The 26,002-nt window shown below is 41.3% G+C and overlaps 1 protein-coding gene across 4 annotated transcripts in view; it reads left to right on the forward strand.

The window, feature by feature from the left end:
* SLC66A2 (solute carrier family 66 member 2) overlaps window positions 1-26,002 on the forward strand; it is a 77,396-nt gene that overhangs the window by 31,180 nt on the left and 20,214 nt on the right. For all 4 annotated transcript variants that reach the window (XR_008597458.1, XM_054985718.1, XM_054985720.1 and 1 more), the window contains one exon: window positions 14,819-15,035. Coding sequence is in view for 3 of the 4 variants with exons in the window: in XM_054985718.1 (XP_054841693.1) it covers window positions 14,819-15,035 (217 nt within the window). In the remaining variant the exon portion in view is untranslated. The remainder of the gene's footprint in view (window positions 1-14,818; window positions 15,036-26,002) is intronic.

Genomic DNA, 26,002 nt, shown 5'->3' on the forward strand with positions numbered 1-26,002 from the left:
CATGTCTGTGGATGCGCTCCTGCACTCCACACGGGGACAAAGTGCAGGAATATTCCTGCAGCCGGTGCAACAACATCACTTATGGAAATGATGTCACCATACCTGTTGGGAGTGTGCACACGGCGCATGTTCTTGAGGTGCCTGCCAATAGCAGACAACCTCCGGGAGATCGCCACCTCCTGCTGTTTGCTGGGCGATTGGCGAACTATTTGAGAAGATGTATATCTTACATTCTGTGTTAATGTCTTTATTCATGCTAGCTATCCTTATTCATGCTAGTTAGACCCCTCTTCTCCACTCACCATTCCAACCATATTCAACATTAGCATGCCCAGTATTAGCTGTTCCCCTACCCCCATTGACGTATGGTGGTGGCTTGTGAACACTGTATGTAGTTCATGGTGAAGCGCTTGAAACATTACTAAATATGGATCACCAGCACGGGCAGGAGCTTTTTGGTGGTAGCCCTTGCCATTCCCCCAGGGAAATAGCTGTTGTGATGATTTTTTGTAATAGGATAGTTTTCCATCTCCAAGATGGGGTTATCTGAGCAACTGTTCACACTGATTGCTGCCAATTTGGCAGTTCTAGATCAGAAGTATTCATTTAGGGAAGAATACTGTCTGGGCCATGACTGAACCTGTTGTTCTAACTTTGCTGTTGCATTTTTTTTCTGTCTTACTACTGCTTAACTGGTGATTGCTTCATCTTGATGCAGGGGGGGAAATAGCCCTTATTCATGTGGGTATTACAAGTTTATACACATGTATACAAACCTTAAATGATAAAGATGTGCTTTAAAAAGACTGATCCTCTTGTAAGCTTTGAGGAGGTTGGGGAGAAACAGGATGTGGAACCTCTTATCCTTTCCCATGGTAAAAGTCATCTTCTCTTAGCTTTTCTTTTTCCTGCTTCCCCACAGCATTGTGATACATTCATACACTTGTTCTCGCTTTTCTCTGAATTTTCATAAAGTTTTTGGAAAGATTGCAGCAAAGCCTGGATGGCTGCTGTGTGGATGCAAAAATTTGAATTTTCCCAGTCTCACCCACAGGGCAGCCATTTTCTCTGCCCTGTCCCTGTGGTGGCCATTTCTTTCCCCAGCCACCATGTAGTTTTTAAAAAAAAATTAAAATGGCAGTTTGGTATCATTCTATTGTTATAATAGTCTGTGTATCAGGTTATCCTAATCCCCAGGTTTCATTTTTTTTTAAAGTAAGTCTCAAATTTCTTTCATTATGGACATAAGAGGGGAAAGGCCTATCGCTGCAACAAAAGGGACTAGATATTTACTTTTTTTAAAATGAAAGCTACACAGATTGTTTCAATGTTACGTCAATATTCAATTTCTGGTTTTAAACAATCCTGGAAAAAACCCAGGGGTGAGAGGATGGCTGCTGCCAAAGTTCTGGGGGAAGGAATAGGCAACCAGCAGGAGATCAGGCAGGCCTGGGCCCAGTTATCAGTGGCAGCGTGAGTCACTTCCACCATATAGTTTCTGGCGATTTCTAGAAAGGACTGACATCATTTCTAGGGGTTTCCTGGACATAGTGTCATGCCATCGGTCTGATGGCCATTTTGTTTTCCTGCTGGCAATCAGAAATCTCTAATTCTCATAGCAATCCAGAGAAATCTCGCTACTAAGATGGTAATATGGGGACACTGATCCGATAGAAGGAGGGAAGCAAGCTTCACTCCTGTGAGGCTATACCTGTTTATATATTTACATCTTTAAATAAATATTTAATAAATAAACTAAAAACTGGGAAAGCCCCAAGTCCAGATGGATTGCCTCCAGAACTATTCAAAGACCACCCAGGCTGGTGCCCTCCCCCCATAGCCACTCTCTTCACTATAATAGACAATACATGGATTATGCCTAATTTATGGTTCAATTTTTTAAAAAGGTGACCTCCCCGGCTATCCAGGAAACTACTGCCCAATCAGTCTGCTCTCAGTAGTGGGCATCTAGTAGATATCTGCTATCCAAACTTATCTTCTGGATGTCAGATCAAAATCTCTTGGGAGTTGAACAGATTGGATTCTATGAGGGCAAATCAACATTGGACCACTGCATAACCCTTGCCCATTTAGCAGGGAAATACAGTGGTGCTAGGGGGAAAAACTGTTCACCACCTTTCTAGATTTAAAAGGGGCTTTTGCCTCGATACCTAGGAACCTTCTGTGGGATAAGCTACATATGATGGGTATAGAAAAACGACTATTATTTCCTATCCGGAAATTATATTCTTCCAACAGCTGCCAAGTCAAACATGGGGGCTCAGGTCAGTTAACATCTAAGATCCCCATAAATCGGAGAGTTAAACAAGGCTGCATTTTGGCTCAATCTGATTCAATCTATTTTTGAATGACCTAGATCCTACTCTTATCTGCAGTCAGTCACTTTCCTAAACTGAGCTCTCAAGCGGTCCCCCTATTATTATATGCAGATGACGTGGTTGTATTATCCTGCATGTTATAAAGTCTTAAGTGACTTTTCTTACATTTACATCTTACTGTGAGACCAACTTCCTCTTTGTCAACTTTGAAAAATAAAAAAATATTGGTGTTTTCAAGGTCTTGGAGGTGCCTAACTTGATATATTAATGGCAACCCAATAGAGCAAGTTCAATGTTTCAAATCTTTGGGAGTCCTTTTTCAGTATAATAACAACTGGACTGCTCAGAGGAAACAAGCATTAAAATTGGCCAAAAGTAGCCTGTCCACGATCATTAGGTTTTCTTATGTGAAGGGAAACCAGTTTGTCCCTGCAGTTATGAAAGTCTTTAATGCTAAAGTGGTATCCCAATTATTTTATGGTATCCATTCATTCAACTCAGATGTTGAGCAGATCCAGGTCATATTTCTGGAACGTATTCTAGGGGTCCCAAATTGCGGAGTTTCCAAGGCCATGTGCCTTCAGACAGGGCAGGGTCTCCTGATGACCAGAGCTTGGCTTTTGACACTGAATTTCTGGCTACATCTCAACTGTAGGGCAGGACCTTACAGTTACTTCTCTCTAATGCTGTCAGATTAATTTTCATCTAATTGGTTTAATTTAATCTCGAGGAAAATTCAGTTAATTGGTATACCTCTGGATCCTCTCTTTATGCTAGATGTATCTCAAGCATTTAGGTCTTTGAAACAGAGGCTTCTTAACATTGAGCATGGATGCTACAGAGAAACTGGCCCCATTGTTTACCATAATGAGACAGGACCACAAATATTCTGTAGTGAGCAGGGTTGGGCCTCTTTTTGACATATTTTTGCTTTGTTTGTGTTTGGCACTGAAAGATAGCAGTTCTTCAGTGGTCAAAGCCTGGGGAGGTTCACCTCTGTAGTGTTAGTGTTGCTAACTCCAGGCTGGAATATTCTTGAAGATTTGGTGGTGGAGTTGGAAAGTGTCAATAGAGTCCACCTTCCAAAACAACAATTTTCTCCAGGGGAACTCATCTGGAGATCAGTTGTGATTCCTGGAGATCTCCAGGTCCCACCTGGAGGTTGGCAGCCCTACTTGCTGGGTTGTTGTGAGGGCCTGCTTCAGAGAGAATGTTTTGGGTAGAAAGGCGGCATACAAAAGTCTTAAATAAATTCAATGAGGCAAAGAAAACCATATACTTCAGAGTTCTTTGAAGGAAGGGTGGGTTAAAATGTATTAGAACAGGTTGACCGCTATTGGGATTTACTTTTGGTCTAATCCACAAGTTCTAGAGGGTTTTTTTGTTGTTGTTCTGGAAACACAACACTAGTTCTACAGGGATTATCTATACGAGGGAACCCCGACCTTTTTGAGCTGATGGACACATCTGGAATTCTGACACAGTGTGGTGGGCACAGCAACAATATGGCTGTCATTTTGCAGTTTACTTTCAGTCACATTGTGAAGATCCTTGTGGAATGGAAGCAGTTTTTGCCAAAGCAATGTTTTTTTAAAAATACACAGCTAATCAATACTCCAGTGGCCAATCAGAAGCCATGCTTTGCAAAAGCCCCACCTGGCCCCACCGACTTTCTAAAAATACTTGGCAGACACCAGAAAATGTGTCAGCGGGCACAGTTGTGTCCACGGGTACCACGTTACGAACCCCTGATCTGTGTACTGATAGTGCAGAGCGCCACACTTCAGAAGACTATTTTTTAAAAAAAACAACCAAAGAGTTACTTATGGACAATAGGATTTATTTTTTGGTTTGAGAATGAAATAAAATCCTATATGCCATCACTGTTTTTAACTGCTAAAATGCAATTGCTATATCAACCCACTTGAGGGTGCTGGTAGGTTTTCAAACTATAGTTGTTGGGCTTTCTAAGTTAAACAGGCAAAAACCATTTTGAAGTGTCAGAAAAAAGACAAATATCTTGCAAGGTTTGCTCCAGTTTTGATGCTAAGTTCAAATAGTTGCATTTTATATAGGAAGAGCCTTTCTTGGACTGTATTGATTCAGCCTGCAGTTGAAGGGTTTATTTATTTAATTATTGTTTTTACTTAATTAAAGGATTTGTATCCTGTGTGCTTAAGAATCTGCTGAAGGTGGCTAGCAGGGTCCTGGCATGGTCAGGAGAAGGGTGGGCCTATACCAATTTTAAATAGATAAAATAAAAAAAAATCATTAAACCAGCAACAATAAAACCATCAGTATTTTAAAACTACAACCAGTAAAGCAAGGAATATAAAAAATTTAAATAAAAGCAGACAGCATAAGAGCAGGGAGAAAAGAAGGCAAGCAGATAAAATTCATTTAAGACTGGGTGAACAAAAATGTTTTGGCCTGGTGAGCTTCAAGAGGATGGCAGGTCCACAGTCAGGGCATAGCCCATGAGAATTCTCCAGCGGTAGTTGCAGCCTGCCTCACCTTTGTGCCAGAGTGCCAGTTGGGATGAGAATCTTAACTGGGGAGCTGCTCAGGTCTCTAGTCTTAACTGTAGGCTGAGGTCCAGCCTGAGCTTGTGTAACACCAAGAGAAGACTGAGCATGGCTGTGTGCCAGAGGTTTAAATGTATATGCTATAACCTGAAAGGAAGTCTTTTAAATATACAATTTCAGCGATACAGACTCACCTCTGATTTGAAGCCTGAGGAGAGCAGAACTGCGGCCATCTTCATTCTCCCCCTTACTCAGTTCCTCCGAGTGTGCCAGATTGGATTGAGGGTAGGTAGGATGTATTGTCGAAGGCTTTCACGGCCGGAGAACGATGGTTGTTGTGGGTTTTCTGGGCTGTATTGCTGTGGTCTTGGCATTGTAGTTCCTAGAAAAGGAGAACAGAAAAGGAGGTACGCACCCCCGAGCTTGGGGTCTCACCTCCTTCCTTTGGGGGCACCCAGCTCAGGCTTTTACAGCACTTCTCTTTCTACAGTGCGGCAACTGTGTGTAGATGCAGAGGAGTTAGCCGTGTTAGTCTGTAGTAGTAAAATCAAAAAGAGTCCAGTAGCACCTTTAAGACAATAAAGTTGGTTAGTCTTAAAGGTGCTACTGGACTCTTTTTGATTTTGCAACTGTGTGTGTGTGCCTGTAGTTGCGCATGCATGCCAGAGTAAAATCCAGGGCTTTACCTTGTCTCTGTTTTTATGGCCCAATAAAGCTCCATTTTAAAATGGAGATTTTCTCTTATGTATATGTGTGAGACATCTCTCACCTTCTGACAAAGCAGATAAGACTTCTGCTTGCCACTCGGGGCATGGGCTTGATCACTCCAGCCTTTTGAGCAGGGAACTGGATGGTTTGGCTTAGCTGAGTACTCCTTTAGGGACTTAATGTAGGACACTCCAGATTAAAATGAATATCTAACTTGGCATAGTGTAATGCCTTTAGTGCAAATATCCTTCACAGGGCCTGCCAACCATAGCTCTTTCATTTTGTCAGGATTTAGCTTCAGCCAGCAGAAAGATGCACAGACAGCTCACCCGTATGTTTGTGATCTTCTCTATTGGTGTAGGATAACATGGGGGAGGTGGCTCGTATACTACAGAGAGTGTGCATGTGTGAGTGAGTGAGTGAGTGAGAGAGAGAGCGAGAGAGAGAGAGAGAGCAAAGCAGGCTTGAGGGAAGAACTTCATTCTCAATATTCTCAATATGCATAAGATTACTTTTGGCTACTTTTGTTAGGAAAAAGCAGCTTTGGAGGCAATTTGGAACAGATGCAGTGAGAGCAAGGGCTGTTTACATTACTACTTTTCTGCAGCAAGGATTCTCTTCTTTGCAAGGGCTGAATACATTATTTTCTGTTCCTTCTCTGCTCGACATTGCCCTGTATTGAAGTTCCTTTTCCCCGACAGTAAGCCACTGGGACACGTTTCAAACTCTGATACTGATTTGTACGATTCATTTTTTTTGGATGAAAAATGAGCTGCTAAGCGACCTTGGCTTAAAGAAAAGGGCTTCAGAGGGAGAGGGTACATGGAGCTCCTTGCTCACACATCTTCTCTTTGTTTTAACATCAGTGTGACTCCCTGTTTTGTACATCTTTCAGGCAGATCTTTTAAACAAATGTGTCTGTTGCATCATTTGGCCCTAACTGACTAACTGCAGAACAGTCACTATATAACTTGACCATATGCATCTAAGCACACTGTTGAGAAATAAGCACTGGAACTTCATATTTTTAATAGAATGAATCCTAATTACTCCAGCTTCCACCCTTATGTTGAAGAGGACTAGTTGGTAGCAGTTTATTGTAACTCCTCCAGCCTAATCCAAATTCATGCAAAATTTGCTATCTTCACAAAGAATAATTTTATACATTGTTAAACACATGCAAGTGTGCAAAACTGAATCTTTAAAACATTAAGAAGCTGATAAAGATGGGACTAAGTCACAGGAAGAGTTCCCAAGTGATAATTCTCCTCCCTTTTCACTTTATTACTATAGTTTTGCAGTCTGAACAAAATATAGTATTAGTGCTCATGGCTTTAGCCTTAATCTGTTGAGAGGAAGCAATTTTTGCATTAAAAATCCTTTGGAAGCTTCTGTCTTCTTAGGCGGAAAAAGCAGCCCAGGAGCTGTGGAGGGTAGGTGTGGTTAGTTCCACGTGGACCAATCACTGTGAACAAACTTGCTAGACTCCTACCATTTACTACTGTCTTCTTTAGGAAACATGATAATTTAAAATTACTTTCTAACATTGCAATGCGGCAATGTTGCTGTCCTTTCGAAAACAAAAAAAATGGTGAAAAAAGTGGTTGAGGAGCTGTGGAGGGTGATACCGCATGGACCAATAAGCTCCCAGGGTAAAGGAGAGTGGGGAGGAGAGAAGCAGAACGGGAGTATAAGCATTCACACTGACATCGTTTGTGTCAGCTGCGACTTACCTGCAGCTTCAAAATAAACTTGCAGTATGTGCACAGGGGGAAAAATCGGGAATACTGCGGACAATGTTCGGATCTGCATCCCATGACTACCTTTCAGATGTGGAAGTCGCAGAAATGGTTCTGAAACAATTTAAAGTCCCAGCGTGAAAAGTACCTTATTGTCGACTGCGACCGTGGAAGAAGAGTGTTTGAAAATTGGCCCGTAGAAGAACAGAGGCAAACAGATCCTATTAAATCCTAGAATGTCAAAGATATTTTCAGGTGGGTAGCCATGTTGGTCTGCAGTTGAAGAACAAGATTCAAGTCCAGTTGCACCTTGTCTCTAAGGTGTAACTGGACTTCAATCTGGTCAAATCTAATGGTTATATAATCATCTCTACCAGTGGGTGGTGCTGTTGTACGTCTGAATGCTTAGATTGGTTCTGTATTGGTTCAAGTTGTGCTGTGTTCTTCTGACTGTTTAACTGAAGTAAAATGTTTTTAAGATCTTTGCTGAAGACCACTTGGAAACCTTTTGTTAAAATTTGTTCCTTAACAAGAGTTCTACAGATGATGGCAGTGACTTCAAGATGGCAAAAGCTTTATTGCCTGAAAAGAAATTTACTGATCACTCAGATGGGCCTGGAATCAGTGAGTCCCTGGCTGACTTTGAGCTTCTGGCCTCTGTGAATGAGTGGGGTGGTCAGAAGGCAGCACAGGACCTGGTAGTGTTGTTTGAGGGGATTGCCAAGGCATTTTACCTACAGCTTCCCTGGGCTGCATGTGGTTCCTTCAAGCAACTCTGCAAGCACTTAAAAGGCCGGTACGTGGGTGGCCTTGCTCTTTGGAAATGCAAAAGGGAATGGCAAGCAAGGAGGAGGGAAGAAAGGGGAACCTCTGTATATTTGTATATATGTACTTTGACAAGGCTGTTTGATAAAGTTTTCCCTGCCTCTCCTAGTCTGTAACAATTTAAATGAAGCTGATCCTGCCCAGCTAAATGTGGAGCTGGCAGTCCAGTGGCAAGCCCTGAAGGACTCTTGTGTGAAAAGTCAGTTTATAAACACGGGGAGTCTTCATAGCCTTCTTGTTAAAGAAAATGCCATTTTAGACAGACACATTAACTATATTGTGCACGAGTATAGAGTGGGGAAACATAAATGTTTCCTTAATGGTATCTTCTGTTAATTCTAGTGACTCTTTCATGGCATCAACAGCCTTCCAGTAACAGCTTGCCACAGTGATGGCTGAGCCATTAGAAAAGGTCCTCTTAGTTGCAAGCAATTCACAAGCATTTTTGGAGGGAAAAAAGCAGCACTTCCCCGAGGGAGTCTCAGCGCAAATGACATCTGCTGACAATGTGAAGGAACAGAGAATTGTCCAAGCAGCTTTCCAAGGAAAGGTGTTTCCTGGGAAACTTAAGAGTTGCTGATGCAGAAGGGCCTCCCTCAGCAGCTATAATAGCCATCCTGGCGAAGAGCAGGCCAGGCACCTGCCACTATGTGAATGGGAACAGACACTGCTGAGAAAGATGTTTAAAGGTCCAAATTTACTGTTATTGATTGTTTTACTGGGGCCTGTCCTGTATATGGAACATTGTACTACTTACTGAGTCTGGGCTCTATACTCTCTTCCTATGGGGGCAAGAAAAGCTCCCACACAAATAATGGTCGGAAAGCCTCAGTGGCTGCCTTTAGATCTTTTGATCACTCTACAGATATTCCAAACCTCCCATGTGCAAAGGCTGACAATAAACTCTAAACAATTTATCTTGTTTCTACAATTCCTTGGTCTTTGTGGTCTTGGCTGGACAAAGCTAGTGTATTTTTACAATTATTCTTCTGGGTAGCTTGCTGTGGAACATGTCATAAGGAAACAATATGCAAATCAGTATGCAGGGAATTGTACCTAATTAAAATCCTGCGTATAACAGACATATGCTTTGTGCATAAATCTTTCTAATAATACATCTGTGGTGATTCCTTCTCTCCACCCTGAAGCCAAAAGCTGTGTCTGTAACAAGCGTAACAAATTGGTGCATAATTCATAAAAAGCAGTCTAGGTTTTGCCTCATTAGTGAAATTCTACTTGTTCCTTTAAGAAAAAAAATAATTTCATAGCTGTCGTACTTTGCCTTTCAAATTCTTTAAGAGGATAGTGGAGGAAGCCCCATGAATTACATTGTCCTCCTAACAGAACTTCTGGGTGATTAGACTGTCTGTAAAATGAAAAAAAAATCCTTTTGTTTTGGAATCCCTTAGAAACACATGCTGGCTTGTTTTATTGAAAAAGAAAGAGTAAATGACTTTTCTCATGTTTGGAGGAGTTAACAGTGCTTAATTTGAAGCACAGTCTGTCTAAGGCACAACCTGGAAAACTGGTCTGATTTTTAATAAATGAATAAAACCCTACTAGAACTATCCTTGGAAACTAGCAATAGATAACATTCAAAGCTTAGGGGCCTAGGAGGTGAGCACCAGAATGATAAACCAGATTCCCTCTCCGCACTACTGCCTTACACGTCTTTCACCTTGAATAAGATCTCCATGGTCAGTATCAGAGAGTTGGCAATGGACTCCAGAGGAAGAGATTCATTGTTGTTGCTGTTTGTTTACTACTCTAAGGTATTACGGGAGTCTTTAGAGGTCTAGCAGTAGTTTTGAATGCTTTTAACCTGTCCATACATGGGTAAGAGCTTGGGGCATACAGGTAACAAGAAAATTGTGAGACCTGTGATAAGCACTTACAATAAGGGACGTTTCACATGTTTAAAAGGCCATGAGTCAGATGTGTGGGCACCACAAGGACTTTGTATCAGTTTTGCACCAAAAGTCCCATGCTGAGAAATCGATTTCCAGGTCTGTGGGGTCCCAGTTTAGATTGGAACCATGGCAAGTGGGGAGAAGACCCTTCAGCCTTTCCAACCACACCATTTCCCCAATCTGAGCTGCTGTTTGCTCTGTTGTATTTACACGTACTGAAGGCTCCGGGTAAAATTATCTAAGTGGACAAACAGTGGCTCCTGAAGCCATTTGAGATCAGGGAAATGTTGTGCTTAAGCCCCTTCTCCACGCACACCATTCTGAATTGGTCTCCCACATGTCTGGGAACTGAGTTTCAGTCCATGAATCAGCCAGGTGGACTTTGTAATTTGTGAATCTGCTCTCAGGGGACATTTTATTTGCTGTATCCTGTGGTATGTTGGACTGAACAAAAAGGGAAGTGCATCTGGACATATTTGCATTCCCTTTCCTTCGTACCCATATTTCACAGGTACTTCACATAGATCCAAGAACAGGGAAAGGACTTCCAGAACAAAGTTATGGTTTCCAGGAGCAGGCGAAGCCAGGCAATTCTGTTTTGAAGAAATAATAAGAACTCAGTCCCATAGAACTTTTCAGTCTTGAGAGCGTTTGCAGACATGCAGTTGGAAAAATGTGATCTATTGGAACTTCTAGGGATTTATGGTAATTTGTACAAAAATATGTAAAGCATCTAATTTTTTGTTTAAAATTTTTTAGGGAGCACAAAGTTCTTTTCCTTCTGCAATATTAATTATGCTGTCATAGAGCCCCCTCCTTTCCCCTAATCTAACACTTCTAATGCTCTCTTCCCTGCTACCCAATTATTTTACCGCTGACAGTGATGAGTACCGTGCCAGAGCTGTCTTAACCTTGAAAACTCTTCAGTAGCACAAAGCTTCTCCCCTACCCATTCTCAGAGTTTTAAAAACATCGATAAATATGAGTCCAGTCCTGCTGTGAAGACACCCTTCTGAGCTGGCTGACTTTCTAAGGCTTAATATCCTTATTTTGTACACAGCAGCGACTGAGTTACAGAATAATAATCTAGACATTCCTAGTTGCTGTGGTTAATCTAATAAGATTAACCTTTCTAAAATACGCAAGTTCTTACCAAGTATTACCTTGAAGGTTTTCATTGCTTTGTGTATTGTATCTCTGAGATTGCATGTCAAGCTACAGTTAAAGGTTGAGTTAACCACCTGGTGTTTAATCAGAATCCAGATGTAGAATGGATTTCTTGATTTATAGTTGGCTGTAAGCACTGTCACATGCTGTTGGTGTGATACAAATGTTGAAGTGTGAAAGCACATGGACCAGACAATGTCATGTTATGATTGAGCCTTTGATGCCCAACTGGCATGGTTTAAATTTATTTCATACGCAGCTGAACTAGAGGACATATAAGCTGAACTTATGCCATAAACCCAAGCTATTGTTTTCATACAGGCTTGTGGAAAAGTGTGTTCAGCTGGGACTTGATAAGTTTGGTGCCTATAAATTTGGTTTGGGCATTTTAAAGGGAAATCCTTATGCCCTCCCCACTCTCCACCCCAGCTATGTATTGAGCAAATTTCTAGACGTGATAATTCCATCTTGGAATTTCAAACAGTTCCCCAGCCTTGATTTTAAATTGTTGTTATTATTATTCCTGTAAATGTGCATCTTGAGGACTTTCCAAGAGCTGGAAGTTGGCACTGAGAGTAAATCAAAGTTAAAATGTCTAAAGAAATAGTGTTGGAATTCATTCTCTTCAGGCATCCCATGTTCTCACTGTGCCTTTCTGTGCATGGTGCCCAGTTTTAATTTGACTTAATTATTTCTAACAATAAATAAGCATTATAAGGTTTCTGTTGAACTACAGCGACCTTTAAGTCTTTGATGGAATGTCCTGGTAGAATCTACCAGGACAGGCATCTGACGAAGAGAAACCTTTCAAAAACAAAATCCAACGGGAGGCTGCTGAACTGGAATTCATATGCAAATTTGACTCTGTCAACCTGGGACTGAATAGGGACTATGAATGGTTATCACATTACCACAGGTAACAGATTTCCTTTACAGAGGTGGGGTCTGGGGGAGCTCAGTGGTACCTGGTGTGGGCTTTCGGGAACCACAGATCTCTTTGTCAGATGCATCTGGCAGGGAGAGCTGTGGTTATCGAAGGCCCATACTGCATTGGAATTGGATGGTCTAGCTGTTTGGCTTCTACAAACTAACAGGGCAAACTCCTTTGAAGCCAACTGATACACACACCAAAAGGAGATGTTTACATATACTAGCAAAGGAATGTTTTGATTGCTCCCTCCCCCTCCCCCCCTAATTGCCTCTTCCCTCTCTTGCTCTTCTGTGTTTGTCCAGTCTCTGTATCAGGCATCTGACGAAGAGAACTTGATTCTCGAAAGCTTATGCTAAAATAAAATTGGTTAGTCTTAAAGGTGCTACTGGACTCTTTAGTTTTCCAAAGACTGTTGCTGCACCATTGTTTTTTGCTCTTTTGCTCCATCCTTGGTGCAGCCCTCTTCTTTGGCATTCCCACTGGGTTTTGGTAAGCCAGGGATGTTGCTGTGCTACATCGTTCTTCCTTTTGCTCAGAAAATAGTTATTTTATTTATTTACTTCATTTATGCTCCATCTTTCGCTCCAATGGAGATCCAAAGTGGCTTGCATTGTTCCCCACTCCTCCATTTTCTCATCACAACAACCCTGAGTGGTAGGTTAGGCTGAGTATATGACTGACTGAAGGTCCTCCAGGGAGCTTCTGTGGCTGAGTGCAGATTTCAACTTGAGTCTTCCAGATCCTAGCCTGACACTAATCAGTGTACCACTCTGGCTCTCTGTGTTGTGCACCTAGACTTAGCTTTGGTGTCTTTCAAGCTTCCCTTAGGAAAAATAGAAATGGCAGCACAAGGAGAAATGCAATTATAATCATGTACAACTTTAGTAATCTGTTGTACTCATTTAAATTAAATGAATACCTTTTACTGAGAAGACCATGTTATTTTATTATCTGTTTGTTTTTACAGGGCTTTTCAATATTTTATAAATTTAAAAATTAAAACTTAATGTAATTAAGGTGTTGGAGTGATCTGAACTTGATTTTAAATGCTTAATTTTAAAAATCTGCTTAACACTTTAACAGGCCAATTCAGAATATTTTGCATTATGCATATTCATCTAACCTTGAATTTCTGCAGATGTGAGTGTGGGGCAATTGTGTTGATTCCCACAGGGGATCTCTGATTTCCCCATTCTGTTCCTAGACCCCACCCCCTATTCACCAGGAGCAGCACTGGAGGGTATATGGGAATGCTGTGGGAAGGAAGAATCATCAAAATTGCCCCCTTCCTTGTACCTGCAGAACTTCTAGGTAGGACCCTAGCCCTAAACCATACAGATCTTTTTGCTGATTGCCATGGGTATGCAACTGAATATTAGTCGGCAATAGTTCCTACTAATAAATAATGGAGTGGGGCTATGGCTTAGTGGTAGAACATCTTCTTGAGCTGCAGAAGGCCCCAGGTCCAATCCCCACCATCTCCAGTAAGGATCAGGTAGTAGATGATGTGAAAGACCTCCACTTGAGACTCCGGAGAGCCACTGCCGGCCTGAGTAGACAATACTGACCTTGATGGACTGATGGTCTGATTCAGTATGAGGCAGTTTCATGTGTCCATGTATATGTGTCCCAACTCGAACCAAGTTAATAGTTTTATAGGCAATTGCATATTCTACATGCTTTGGAAGCAACATCTCACACATTTGTTCTGTCCTGTTAATACTTTTATGTATAACATATCCAAGGCATTTGGAACTAATTATTTGACCATCCAGTGAGACTTATTTAGAACTGCTTTGCAGAACATCTGATGCCTATTACATATGATAATATCAAAACACTAGTTTAGCCATCTGAGGGGGAAGGGTAGTATAATTAGGGATCAGTGGCGGAAATTTTGGGGAGAAAACATGACATTAATTACTTGATGGGGGGTAGTATTCATGTCCTAAACAGAACAAAAATTCCATTTATGTACCAAAATAGGCTTCTGTTTTTGGAAAATACAGCTGTTTAATTGCACAGTTAACTATTCATTTGATCATTTATAGCATGACTTTGAAAACACTGATTTTTTTCCTTCATAAATTACCCTAGTATTAAATTCAGCTGTACTCACTTTGAGACTGTGTCTTCTTGTAACACTGGTTCTTTAGTTCCTTCTTTACGCAACACCCAAAAGCATGGGTTGGACTTGGGACATCTTTAATCATTCACATGATAAGAATAATGAGTATTTCCACATTTACTTAAAAATGGCTCAGTGGACAATAATCATCTGAATCAGCCTTGAGGTTTTAGAGTTGGTATTGTTGGGTGTGCTCTGTTTCTGTATGTTTTCATCATGGTTTCTGTTCCAATCCTCTTTCTTTATTTTCCCTATACAGATAGCTGTCTTTGGTTTGTTCTAAGCAGCTTTTGGAAGCATGTTGTAGTGCCCTTTCCATATCCCCCATTTTCCTGCCTTACAATATACCATGGTTATATTTTCATTCTTAGATATTACGCTTCATTATTTTCTTTAACTGCTATTTGCTTATACATGAACTATATAATGCTACACTTTCAACTTACCTCTGCTAAGGTGTTTATAGTAGTTTCCTTATGTCTTTGCAAGTAACTGATCTGGTAGGACTATCAGTTTTGTTTATTATTTATAAACATTGTCTTTCAGATTTTGACTTGATCTATTTCTGGCACTGGAGCAAGTTTACAGATTATGTGCAGTGTGTTCTGGCTTTCACTGGAGTAACGGGATACATCACTTACCTTTCTCTTGACTCGATTATCTTTGTTGAAACATTGGGCTTCCTTGCTGTGTTCACCGAAGCCATGCTGGGCATCCCGCAGCTCTACCGTAACTATCAGAATAGGTCAACTGAAGGAATGAGGTAAGCTCGTATATCTGTAACTAAAATATTTCAGGATTTATTCATTCATTTTATTGTTTTTCTTTTCTCCTGAAACAATCCAAGAACTACTCTGATTAAAATAGGTAATTGTACAAAATATTTAGCCAGATCTGACACCGCTCTAATGTTTTTAGTGGAGCAATGGCATAGAATTGGGGGAGGGGGAGGCAATTTCATATCAACATGTTCTAAAGATGCAGATATTTTAGAGAACTGCCGCACAGTTTTTAGTGAAATGTTGTCAACATATTGCTTGAAGCTAAGAAAATACTGCAGAGGGTACTTGAAAGGCTGTGTGGATTCTTCAGATATGGAACAATTTTTAAGTTTGTTCACTACTTTCAAGATAGCTATAGCAGCAGATTAGAAAAAGGTAGAACCCACTTCTATAAATGAATGGTTTAATAAAATCTGGTGTATTGCTTTATTGACAAGACTAACATATTATCAGAGAACCTGAAGGAACAATTTTCAAAAAGCTTATAAATTTAATAAACACTGGATACTTTTTATTACATCCCAGAATGAGAAAATAAGTCATAAGATTTACCCACTTGCCTTTCATGATTTGTTGTCGATTATTGTTTCTCTTGTATGATTTTTTCTTTTGTTTGGATATGTATGTATATTGTTTCCTTTAGTCTCTGTGTATAATTATAAGCAACAATAAATTTATTTTAAAAAAAGAATGGTGGAAGCCAGTGTTTTGGATCCTTGTCATGCAATAGTAGAAGAGAAATTTTACTTAATACAGTTTTGTTTGTGCAGGATGTTGCACAAGAGCCACACTATGATCGAGTGATGATTTTTCAATTTTGATCAGTGTTGCTGTCTACAAAAATCAAGAGGCAACTCCCCCCCCCCATCCCCCAATTTGGAGGTGTGATATGATTTGATCAAAGAGAGTCAACATTGGGATTTTTTGGCAGGAAGTATACCTTGCACTATGCCTTGCACAAGCAAAAATGAAACAAAGGATACAGTCAAGTTGATTACTTGTGATAACATTTTATTTATTTGAAAAAAATTGTATCTTGCCCTTCTGCTCTCATAAGGATCAACAAGGCAGTTAAAAAATTTAAACATACAAAATAAAATGACATTCTAAAATGATTAAAACTAGCCAAAACAACACACCATTAAAACTGTTAAAACTAGAGCTAAAAATACACAAAGTCATCAAAACAACAATTAAAACATTTAAAATGATTAAAACTTTGGGCACAAGGGAGGGATCACTGAGGAATGCCAAACAAAACAAAAATATTTTCACCCGTTGATGGAAGGTGGCAACATTCTCCCAGGGGAGATAATTCCAGAGTTTTGATGCCACCAAGTCATTATTGTGTTTCTGCTTACATGATAAGGTTCTATGAGATCTGACCGTATGTTTCCAATGTTAGAGAAATGGGAAAACTGCAAAATGTGATACGGTAATGGGATTATGGGTGCATGAGTAATTTGGAAAGGATTTTCTAAGCTAGGAAGTATGATAAATACTGAGCTTTGTGCCTTAGATTCTGTACCAGAGTTTATTGGATGCAGAATTAAGTATCTTGAGAAATTTATCTTTGATTTAAAAAAATAAAGGCAAGTGTCTAGCTCAGTAGACAGCCTTGTTGAGCCTGAGAACACTTCTAGAATTTTGAGACAGGATAATGAATGCCTCCACAAAATAGCTGCCATGGGAGGTGGGGCTGGTCACAAATAGCTTCAGAGCTCCCAGCCACATGCCTTGTTACAAAGGAAATAGTTACTTTCAAATGGGCTGCTCCCTACAGACATAAACATGCCTTCTCGGTTCCTAAGAAGAGCTGGGACATGGGATTTTTGTAGGGTTGCCAGATCTCCTGGGCTCACCAATGGGAGGGGGGAGTGCCGTGACCCCCTTTTCTTCTTCCCTTTACCTTCCTCCTGACTCTGGCAGGGACTATGGGTACAAGTGTGGCCTGCATGCTCCCAGCCTCCACGCGATGATATCAATTCCAGAAGTGATGTCATTGCACCAGCTGCAGGGGGTGCTCCTGCTCTTTGCATAGGGCTGATTCTTTGAGAATTAGTCTGTTGGGTGCAAAAATCAGCCCCAAGCGAAGCACAGGAGCACTTCTGCGGCAGGCAGGATGATGTCACTTCTGGAAGTGACGTAGCACCTGCCACGCTTATGCTTGGGGTGCCTGCTGGTGGTAGGTGATTGCTGGGCAGCTTGCAACCTCCCATTGGTCTCTAGCAACCAGCGGGCAAACTGCCAGGAGGTTGCCCACCAGTGGTGGGCATCTGGGATCCCTAGATTTTTGTGATTCATTTTTTCAGTTTGCAGTGGAAGTTCATTCCCCCTCTCCATGACTAAGAAATAGAATCAGTTATGCAAAATAAGCATATATGCATACTTTACACAATTTATAGAAGTTGTAGATTCTGTGTGATTGGCTGGGGGAGGCAGAGATGTAAGGATGAGCTTCTTGTCATTGTGATTTTGAATAATTGGAAGCATGATGAATTTTGTCAAGATGAGCATCCAGCCTACAGTTAAAAATACATTTATCAGCAAGTCATGGTGGAGACTGCTGAAAGGACTTTTCACATTTTCCTGTGTACTGATTAATCTTTCCTCAGATATTGCTTCTGTCCTTGATGTCATCAGAAATGCTGACAAATGCCGTCCTCCCATCTGCCTTTCAAAATTCTCTCTCTCTAAATCTTCCAACCTGGCAAACCTCCTAGTTCCCCTCAAAACCTGTATTAGTAGGACAAAATTACTTTGACTTTCTAAAAAAGGATTATCTAGTGATGATCACTATTAAATACACAAGATCCATTCTAACTTTGCTAGCCTACTGTGTAGAAAGTGCTTCCTTGTCAGCCATCCCTCCCCCAAATCATATCTTTCAAAAATTTGGTAGTCCCTTTGCACTGGGTGAATGCTTCTCGTAAAATGTTTATTTGCATCTACTCTGAGTACCTTGGGCATCTGGAAGAAATAAAGATATATACAACCAGCCACCTTGGCCATGTTATTAATGTTCTTGGCTTTGCCTTTCATGTGCAATGTCTTTATTGTGTCATTCAGTAACTCACTCACTACCGTGTAACCTTATGCTTTTTTCCCCTTCATACAATAGTTGGAACTAGGGCTGCCAGGTCCCCTGATGGGAGCTGGGGATCCCCTGTTCCCAACCTCTGCCCCCCCCATTGCCACTGAGCTGGCCAGTGGGGAGAAAAGTCCCAAGGGAATGGGCCCAAGAGGCAAGAAACCTCTTGGGCCAGTGCACAGTGGGTGCACTCCCCACGGACGCGATGACATCACTTCTGAAAGTGATGCCATTGCGCCTGCTGGGAGAAGATTGACAAGGTAAGTGACAGGTCCCTCCCCCTCCCACCAGGAGGTTAAGGGGACCTGGCAACCCTAGTTGGGATGTGAGTTAACACCCTTCTTATTTATCTATATGTGGAGTTTAATAGAAAGCAGCACAGTACACACAATTCCAGCTTGTTTCCTTATGCAACAAAACAACATTGGAATACAGACTGATTATGTTCAAATGCATGCATTTTTAGCAGAAAGGTTTTCATCTCTAAATGATGGCAGTTAAAGAACATTACAACAAAACAATATGGAAAATGATCATAGCAGCTGGTGAGTGTAATGTGATTTCCAGAAGGAACAATTATTCTTATTTTTGCTTTGATTTATTCAAAATGGCTCATCAACACAATTGGTGTTGCATTCAGGCACATGTCTCAGTGAATTTTGTTTGTGTGTTTGGTCCATTTTTATCCTTTTATCCCAGAGAGCCAGGAAGGTGCAGTGGTTAGAGTGGCAGACTAGGAGCTGGGAGAACCAGGTTCAAATTCCTGCTCTGCGATGGAACCCTGCTGGGTGTCCTTGGGCTAGTCACTCTCCCTCAGCCTAACCTACCTCACAGGGTAGTTGTGAGAATAAAATGGAGGAGAGGAGAATGGTGTGAGCCGCTTTGGGTCTCAGTTGGGGAGAAAGGTGGGGCAGAAATGAAGTAAATAAATAAATAATACAAGCTGCTGTCTTGCTCTAAATAAGATGAAATATTTCTATACAACTTAACAGAAACTGCTGAGAATGAATGTCTGAGACCGAAACTGCACATTATACCCAAACGTGTAACAGTGCCTCAACAGCCTTATTTTGAACAAGAGATACTTGTTCTTGTGGGGGTGGCTGGGAGTGTAGAAGCAGTGGGGGGTGTATATCCCTTTTTCCATCCATCACTTTCCAGCCCCAAATCACATCCCCAAGTGGCTTCTCCAACCCTCTCTCAAACATCCATTTAAAATTCTCCAGGAGGGGGAAGCTACTTGAGGAGGGGGTGAATTGGAGTGTGGAAAGTGACAGGGAAAGGGGGGCGTGTCCCTGCCCTGCACAACTTCTCTGCTCAGTCACCTCCACTGGAAGCCACTTTCCCTGAACTCAAATGCCATGGGACTGCTGTTACACATATTTGTGTATGATGAGTCATAAGGGCCTGTGTATGAATTGCTTTTACCGCTTTATCATAGACATTTAAGTGCAGGCATACACCAAATGGAAATATAAAGCCCTTGTTAGCATTTGTGGGGAGGGAGGGTCCAATACTACAACAGTGCTTGTGTCAGCAAAATTTACTTCACACTCTTTGTTTTATTCCCTGATGCTCCTTCCTCACTTATTTCTGCACCACTGGCTTCTTCTCTCCCATAGTAACCCTTTTCTCTACTTACAGTGTATAGGAGATTTCAGTTCTGTGACTTCTCTCTCATATCTGTATTGTACCTTACATTATGACTCTATCACTCACTACTTCTTACCCATCTGAATGGAATGCTGGTACCTTTACAGCCTTTCCCGTTGTGTAAATAACTATTGCTTCCTTAATAAATGTTTTGAAAATGGGAGAGGGAGGCATAAACTCGAAGTTATGTTTGGAAGTAGGCATTACAAGCAAGTCTAGCAAAATTATCCACTTTTACAGCTCTCGGTGAAGCTGTAAGTTGGTCTAGAAAGTTGCAGAATTTGATACTGCTCATAAACCGCATGCTTTGAGGGCCGCAGTGGTACAGGTTGTGCTGATCCCACTCACCTAGCCCTTTAATTTGGCAGTCCATGTTTGCATTACTTTAGAGAAGCAGCTTGCAGACATAGCTAGATGGGCAGAATAAATGTCTATGTAAGCAACTGTCTTTTATTTGGAGGTGGGGGGGAGATGGCAGACGGTTATAAAATTCTGTATGGTGTAGATACGAATTAAAATATTTTTCCTTATTTCAAAACACTAGAACGGTGGCCCACTTAGTTAAATTTATTGCTGGTAGCTTCAGAAGAAGCAAAAGGAAGTATTTCTTTATGCAAAATATAGTAAATGCATAATTAAAGTTGCAATTTCAGCTACCAAGGATGGCTGTTAAAAAATTATGAAGGATATGTCTACCAATTGTTGTTAGCCACATACAGAAAAATGGAATTTCCTAGTCAGAGACAATGAGGCTCTTGACAAGCAAATAGTACGGACAGACAATGGGGGATGTCACATCCTGCTCATGATCCTCAGAGGTTCCTGTCAGGTAACTGTTGCTGAGTGCACCAAAGTAGATGAAGTTTTGGCTTGATGTAGCAAGGCTTTTTTTTCCTTTTAGGAATAGGCTCAACCAGCATTTGGTTAGCATGACTATTTCTATTCTGAGTCTGTCGGTGAGGACTTACATGCCCCTGCCCGGGGGAGGGCTTTTACTTCTACCTTACCTTGCAGTCTTCAGTCTCACGTTTCCCCGGTTTCCGTCACAGGACTCTATTGGCTTCCGACAGGTATGTCATGGTTCCCTGGGGGCACCGCCGCGGAGGCAGCATCCAGATCTCCGGGCAGATTGAAATCAATCATGGTGCACCTGTCCCTGGAGACGATGCCCTCCTCTGCCGGCAGCACCCGTCAGGGGTGCAGCTATAGGACAAGCCCCCAGGTTTGTTGTGCATATTTTGCACCTTATCTTGTTTTAGCCCAATTGGTAAAGAAGAGTATGCAGGAGTCCTACTGAGGGAAATAAACATAGGCCCTTTTATTTGCTTGCAAGCAAAGGAAGAACAGCATAGCCACCAGGAGAAAGTTCCTTGAACTGACCGGTTCTTCGGAGCTATGATGCTACAGTACAAGCATTTATACTCTTTTGATTAATTATAATATTTGTTATTCTATCCGCTCAGAAACTACTGTGGTCCCTATTGGCTCAAGTGGGCTACCACCTCTCATGATACAAATGTCCAGGGGTATTCTTATTGGAAGAAACAACTTAGGTCAATAGCACAATTACAGTATTACCCGATTGCCATCGCTTATCTTATCTGTCCTTGGTCTATCTCTGGAAGGAACATCTCTCTTCCTTTCCCACACATCTCTTCCATAGGCTTTTCATTCATGCGCATTCCTCTGGTCAATGTCACATTTAGCAAAGGTGCCCCAATGTCGGTTTTGGCAGTTTTGTGGGTTTCAAGCAGAGAATATTTCTCTGGGTTCCATAGGAGGGGAGTGCTCTCCCTTCCTGTGGTATGTGCTCAAAGTTACATTCAGTACCCATTCCTCTGCTTTGTGGTTTCCTTTCAGCCTTGAAAGGTTCTTCTGATCTAATTAACTCGCAGCCAGCTTTCTTCTCTCAGTAACATATTTTGTTTCCCCATTCTTTCTGTTGCTACATTTTGCATAAGCAGTTTTACAAAGAAGTTTCTGTATTAAGTCATAAAACAAGTGTCTGGCAAGTGCAATCTACCTTATAACAAGCTTCACAGTGATTGATCTCAACTCTCACATACATTCTTCTTTGGTCTTTTGTTTCAAGTCTCATTTTCTTGCAAGTTGCGTTACAAATACTACATTAAGCTTCTGAGAATAGTGATAGTGCATAACTATAGTGAAAGGCACATAGAGGTACATAAAATCTCCGTCATTAAATCTACTTTCCACACTCTGAAAGATAAACAATAAGTATAATGTAATCAGTTTTTAAAATTTCCATATTTACATTTGGTTGTGTTCTGTAGCAAAGTGTTAATCTGTAGAGGATCATTGTACATCCATCTTGCCATTTAATAGTAATCTGGGGCTCTGTTCTGTACGGAAGATGTTGCACAGCAAATATCTAGGCAGCGCAAGTCTAAATCTATTAATGACCATTCTAATCTTGACTTCCAAGAAAAAAGCTCCCAAAATAGCACATTAACAACATCTGTCAAGGAGAAAATTAATTTATATTCAGTTTAGGACTCCAGTAAGTTAGCAGTCTCTATTTACGACTTATAAATGAGTATTTTAATTGTAGCTAATTGTTTTATAAAAGGGAATTCAGTTTATCATTAATGCTTGTATGATGTTTAATATCTTTTGCATCATATAAAAACCCAAGTACAAGAAGCTGGAGAATGAACATCCAATCCAAGCCCCCACCCCCATCCTCACCCCAGGGAAACCAACCACATATCTAATATGCAGGTATAACTCCATTAAAGGAAGCAGAAGCTTTTTCAGACCTATTAGCATTAAGGAAGTTTTTGGCCAGATTGGGGAACTACATTCCTAACATCCTTGCCAAACAATAGCAGCCCATGAACAATGAGACCAGATTTCAACTTTTCCCCATAACTCATACACCCCAGAGATTCTGGTGTTTCTACTACTTTTTCAGACCCATTCCCACTTCTTGAGAAATTTGCTTAGTCACGTCTTCCCCTCTTTTGTTACCATATGATCCCTATAATGGCATCACTGTCGAAAGTTATACTAAACGTCTCATTTTTTTCTGTTTAAAGGTGTTATCAGGATTCTCTATAAGCATAGCCATCTTTATAGCTGTGGCTTTTGAGGGCTCTGGTTCTTTGATGGTGGGGCCTTTGGTTTAGTAACTGAACTAGAAATACTGCACTGCTCTATAGAGCAAGACTAACTTCAATTAATTTGTTCCTACTAAAGCCTCACAACCTGGATTTGAACTTCATGAGGGCAGAAAGGACTTTTTACACTTCGTATATTACTAGCTACTGGGGAGTGCAATTCGTTATTGATATACCAAATCTATACCCAGATAATGGCTAAATCAGCATTACCTGAGTATACCAAATCAAATTAGAGAATCCCAAATAACATTGGGATACCGAAAATGTTAATGCAGGATAAAACCAAATATATTTTGTTATATCTGTCAAACACAGCTCATCCAGTTTAAAGTAGGCTAGCTGCTTGTCCAAGCTGTTTTTGTTACTTTGTTTCAGGGGGAGTGAATGAGTGAGTGAGTGGCCAATGAATGTGCTTTGGGGGGATACCTTTTTTCTGGTTCCAGATCCCTGGGGCCCAGCCCAGCTACGGGGAAGGGACACAGGCTGCCTGGAAGGTCCTGTTGCAAATAACAAACCAGATAAACTGCCACCAGCTCCCCAGTCTATCCCTAGGCTAAGGAGTTAGGGAGCAAAGCTTCAGAGCCTATTAGGGAATTAGCCCCAGCAAAGTCTACCTTGCAAAGGTAAGCTTGCAGGCAGAATTCACAGCCAAAGAATAGTTGTTTTGTAGGTGGATCTCAAGCACACATGGGGTGAGGTTAACAAAGGTTTTATAGCAGTGAGGCTTCAGAGTCTTAATAACCCACACAAGGTAAAAATAAAAAGGTTTATTAATTCAAGGTGCAAGGTTATCACACATAAGACCCAGAGTGAGCACAAACTAAAAAGATCTACAGCAGTAAGCTCTACATACCATGCCGAATTCTTAGGAGGCAAAGCAAGTTGGTTTCTCAAGCATAGCAAGCAAAAATCCCTGGTAAAGGGTGTACAAAACAGCAAGGCAAAAGATGGAGCTTCAGTCCTTCTCATCAGATAGAGCCAGAAGCAAAGCAAAAGAGTATGGGCAGAGGTCTGAGATACATGCCCACCACAAGCTTCTCCATGTTGGTTAACAGGTGGTTTATATTGGTTCAAGTGGGAACCAAAGTGAGGCAGGCCTGACCACACCCGTTCCTAGCTTGACTACATCACCTGACAAATGCAAAAAGTTAGTTAAAAGACAAGAAGTTGCTTGCTTTCCTAGTTGCTAGTATTTATTTATATATTATTAAGAGTTATTCTTGTGGGAGGAGGAAGAGTTTAAGCAGTTGCTTACTGTTTATTTACTTGTGTATTTTGGGGGGAGGAGTTGCTTAAGCAGTTGCTTGCTTGCTTGCGTCTGTGTTGTGTGAAATCAAGTCATTTCTGACTTATGTCAACCATATGAATGAAAGACCTCCAAAACAGCCTATTAGGGGTGTGCATAACAGAAAAGAACTGAGCTGAAAATACAAACAAAAATTGCTGGTTCAGCTCATTAAAGTGGCTTCTGGAATTCTGAACCAAATCTGAGAAACTAAATTGTAACGAGTTCCTCCCACCAAAAAGTTGTGTGTTTCATTTTATACCTTCCAGCAGCAGGCAGGCACTGGACTCACCTTGCAGGGCAGCAGCTTGTTTTCCTGAACAGCTCACCAATCAGATCCCAAGGGGAGAGAGACCTTATGCTATTTATTAACTCTGTTGCCGGGAAGGGGGAATGAAACCAATGTGTGTGAGTGCATCTCTCAGCTCCACCCTGTCCTACCTAGGAAATGGCATTTTCTTCCTCCCTGCCAATCAGATCCTCACAAGGGGAGACCCCCCCCCCATCACTCTTGGAAACATTTGGAAGGGAAACTTCAGTCCTAGGCTGTAATTTGAAAGGCTTTCCCTGGGAATAAGCACTATTGAAAAACATAGGACTTACATATCAATAGACCTGTTTAGGATTGCTTCCTTAATCTTTCAGGGCTCTCTCATTTTCTGACTCAAATGGCAAATGTGTACTTATGTCTATCCTTTCAGAAACAATCCTGCGTGTCCCTACAGCAAAAGGAAAACTTATGGGGGAAACATAGGTCTGTTTGGACAGGGAGTTTGTGCGTGTGTGTGTGGGGGGGTGGATTCAAGCAATCATTTCCCTGCCCGCCTGCACTTGGGTTATGGAGAAGATTGTCAGTGAGAACACCCCATTTTGCAGAGGAATGCTGAGTATCAAAAAGAAGGATTTGGATTTGCCCCTCATTGAGGGAACAAAACTACAAAGCATAAGGAAAGATAGCAGCAACAAGCAACTGCAGAATGCAAAAGTAATAAGTTATTGGCACTATAGAAAAAGAAAAAGGGGAACATGAAGCAGGATTGTTTTTAATGCTACTGCACTGCACTGGTTCGAGCGCTCTCCTGCTTGAGAGCACCCCGCTGCACCATCGACCAACACTCACCTTTTGTGGGTCCCTTATCTTGTGTGTTGTTATGCTTGAGGAAAAACTCAGTAGATCAATGGTTTAGACTAGGAGGGGAACTAATGGTTGATTCTGTTTTTGGTAAAGTGCAAAAACAGCTTCCCAGAGCCTCGTTTCCCCACCCCCCGAAAAGAACAGCATGCATTTGCGTATGCATGGCCAACATGTGCGCAATAGACCAAAAGTCATGAAAACGAAAAAACCAAATGCATCCGTTCCAAGTCAGCATTGGCCCACCTGGAACAAACTAGTAATAGAAACAGAAATTTTCTTGTTGCACACCCTTACAGCCTATCATTAACAGCCTTGCTCAGATTTTGCAAACTGATGGATGTTGCTTCCTTTATTAAGTCAAGCCATCTCATTTTGGGTCTTCCTCTTTTTCTACTGCCTTCCACCTTTCCTAGAACTATTGTCTTTCCCAGTGAGTCTTGTCTTTTCATGATGTGACTGAAGTATGATAGCCTCAGTGTTGTATCTTGAACACCATGACGTACCAGCTTTATATAGAAATAAGATGTTTTTATTCAGCTCTTACTTGGGCTCAGCCTGCATTTGTAGTCAGCCTCTCAGTCAAGAAGATCAGCAGCCACCAGTTTGCTACAAGAGCCCTGAAGGGCCAAAACCGAAGAACA

This window comes from Eublepharis macularius, chromosome 7 (genome assembly GCF_028583425.1).
Source record: "Eublepharis macularius isolate TG4126 chromosome 7, MPM_Emac_v1.0, whole genome shotgun sequence".
Classification (NCBI taxonomy): Eukaryota; Metazoa; Chordata; class Lepidosauria; order Squamata; family Eublepharidae; genus Eublepharis; species Eublepharis macularius.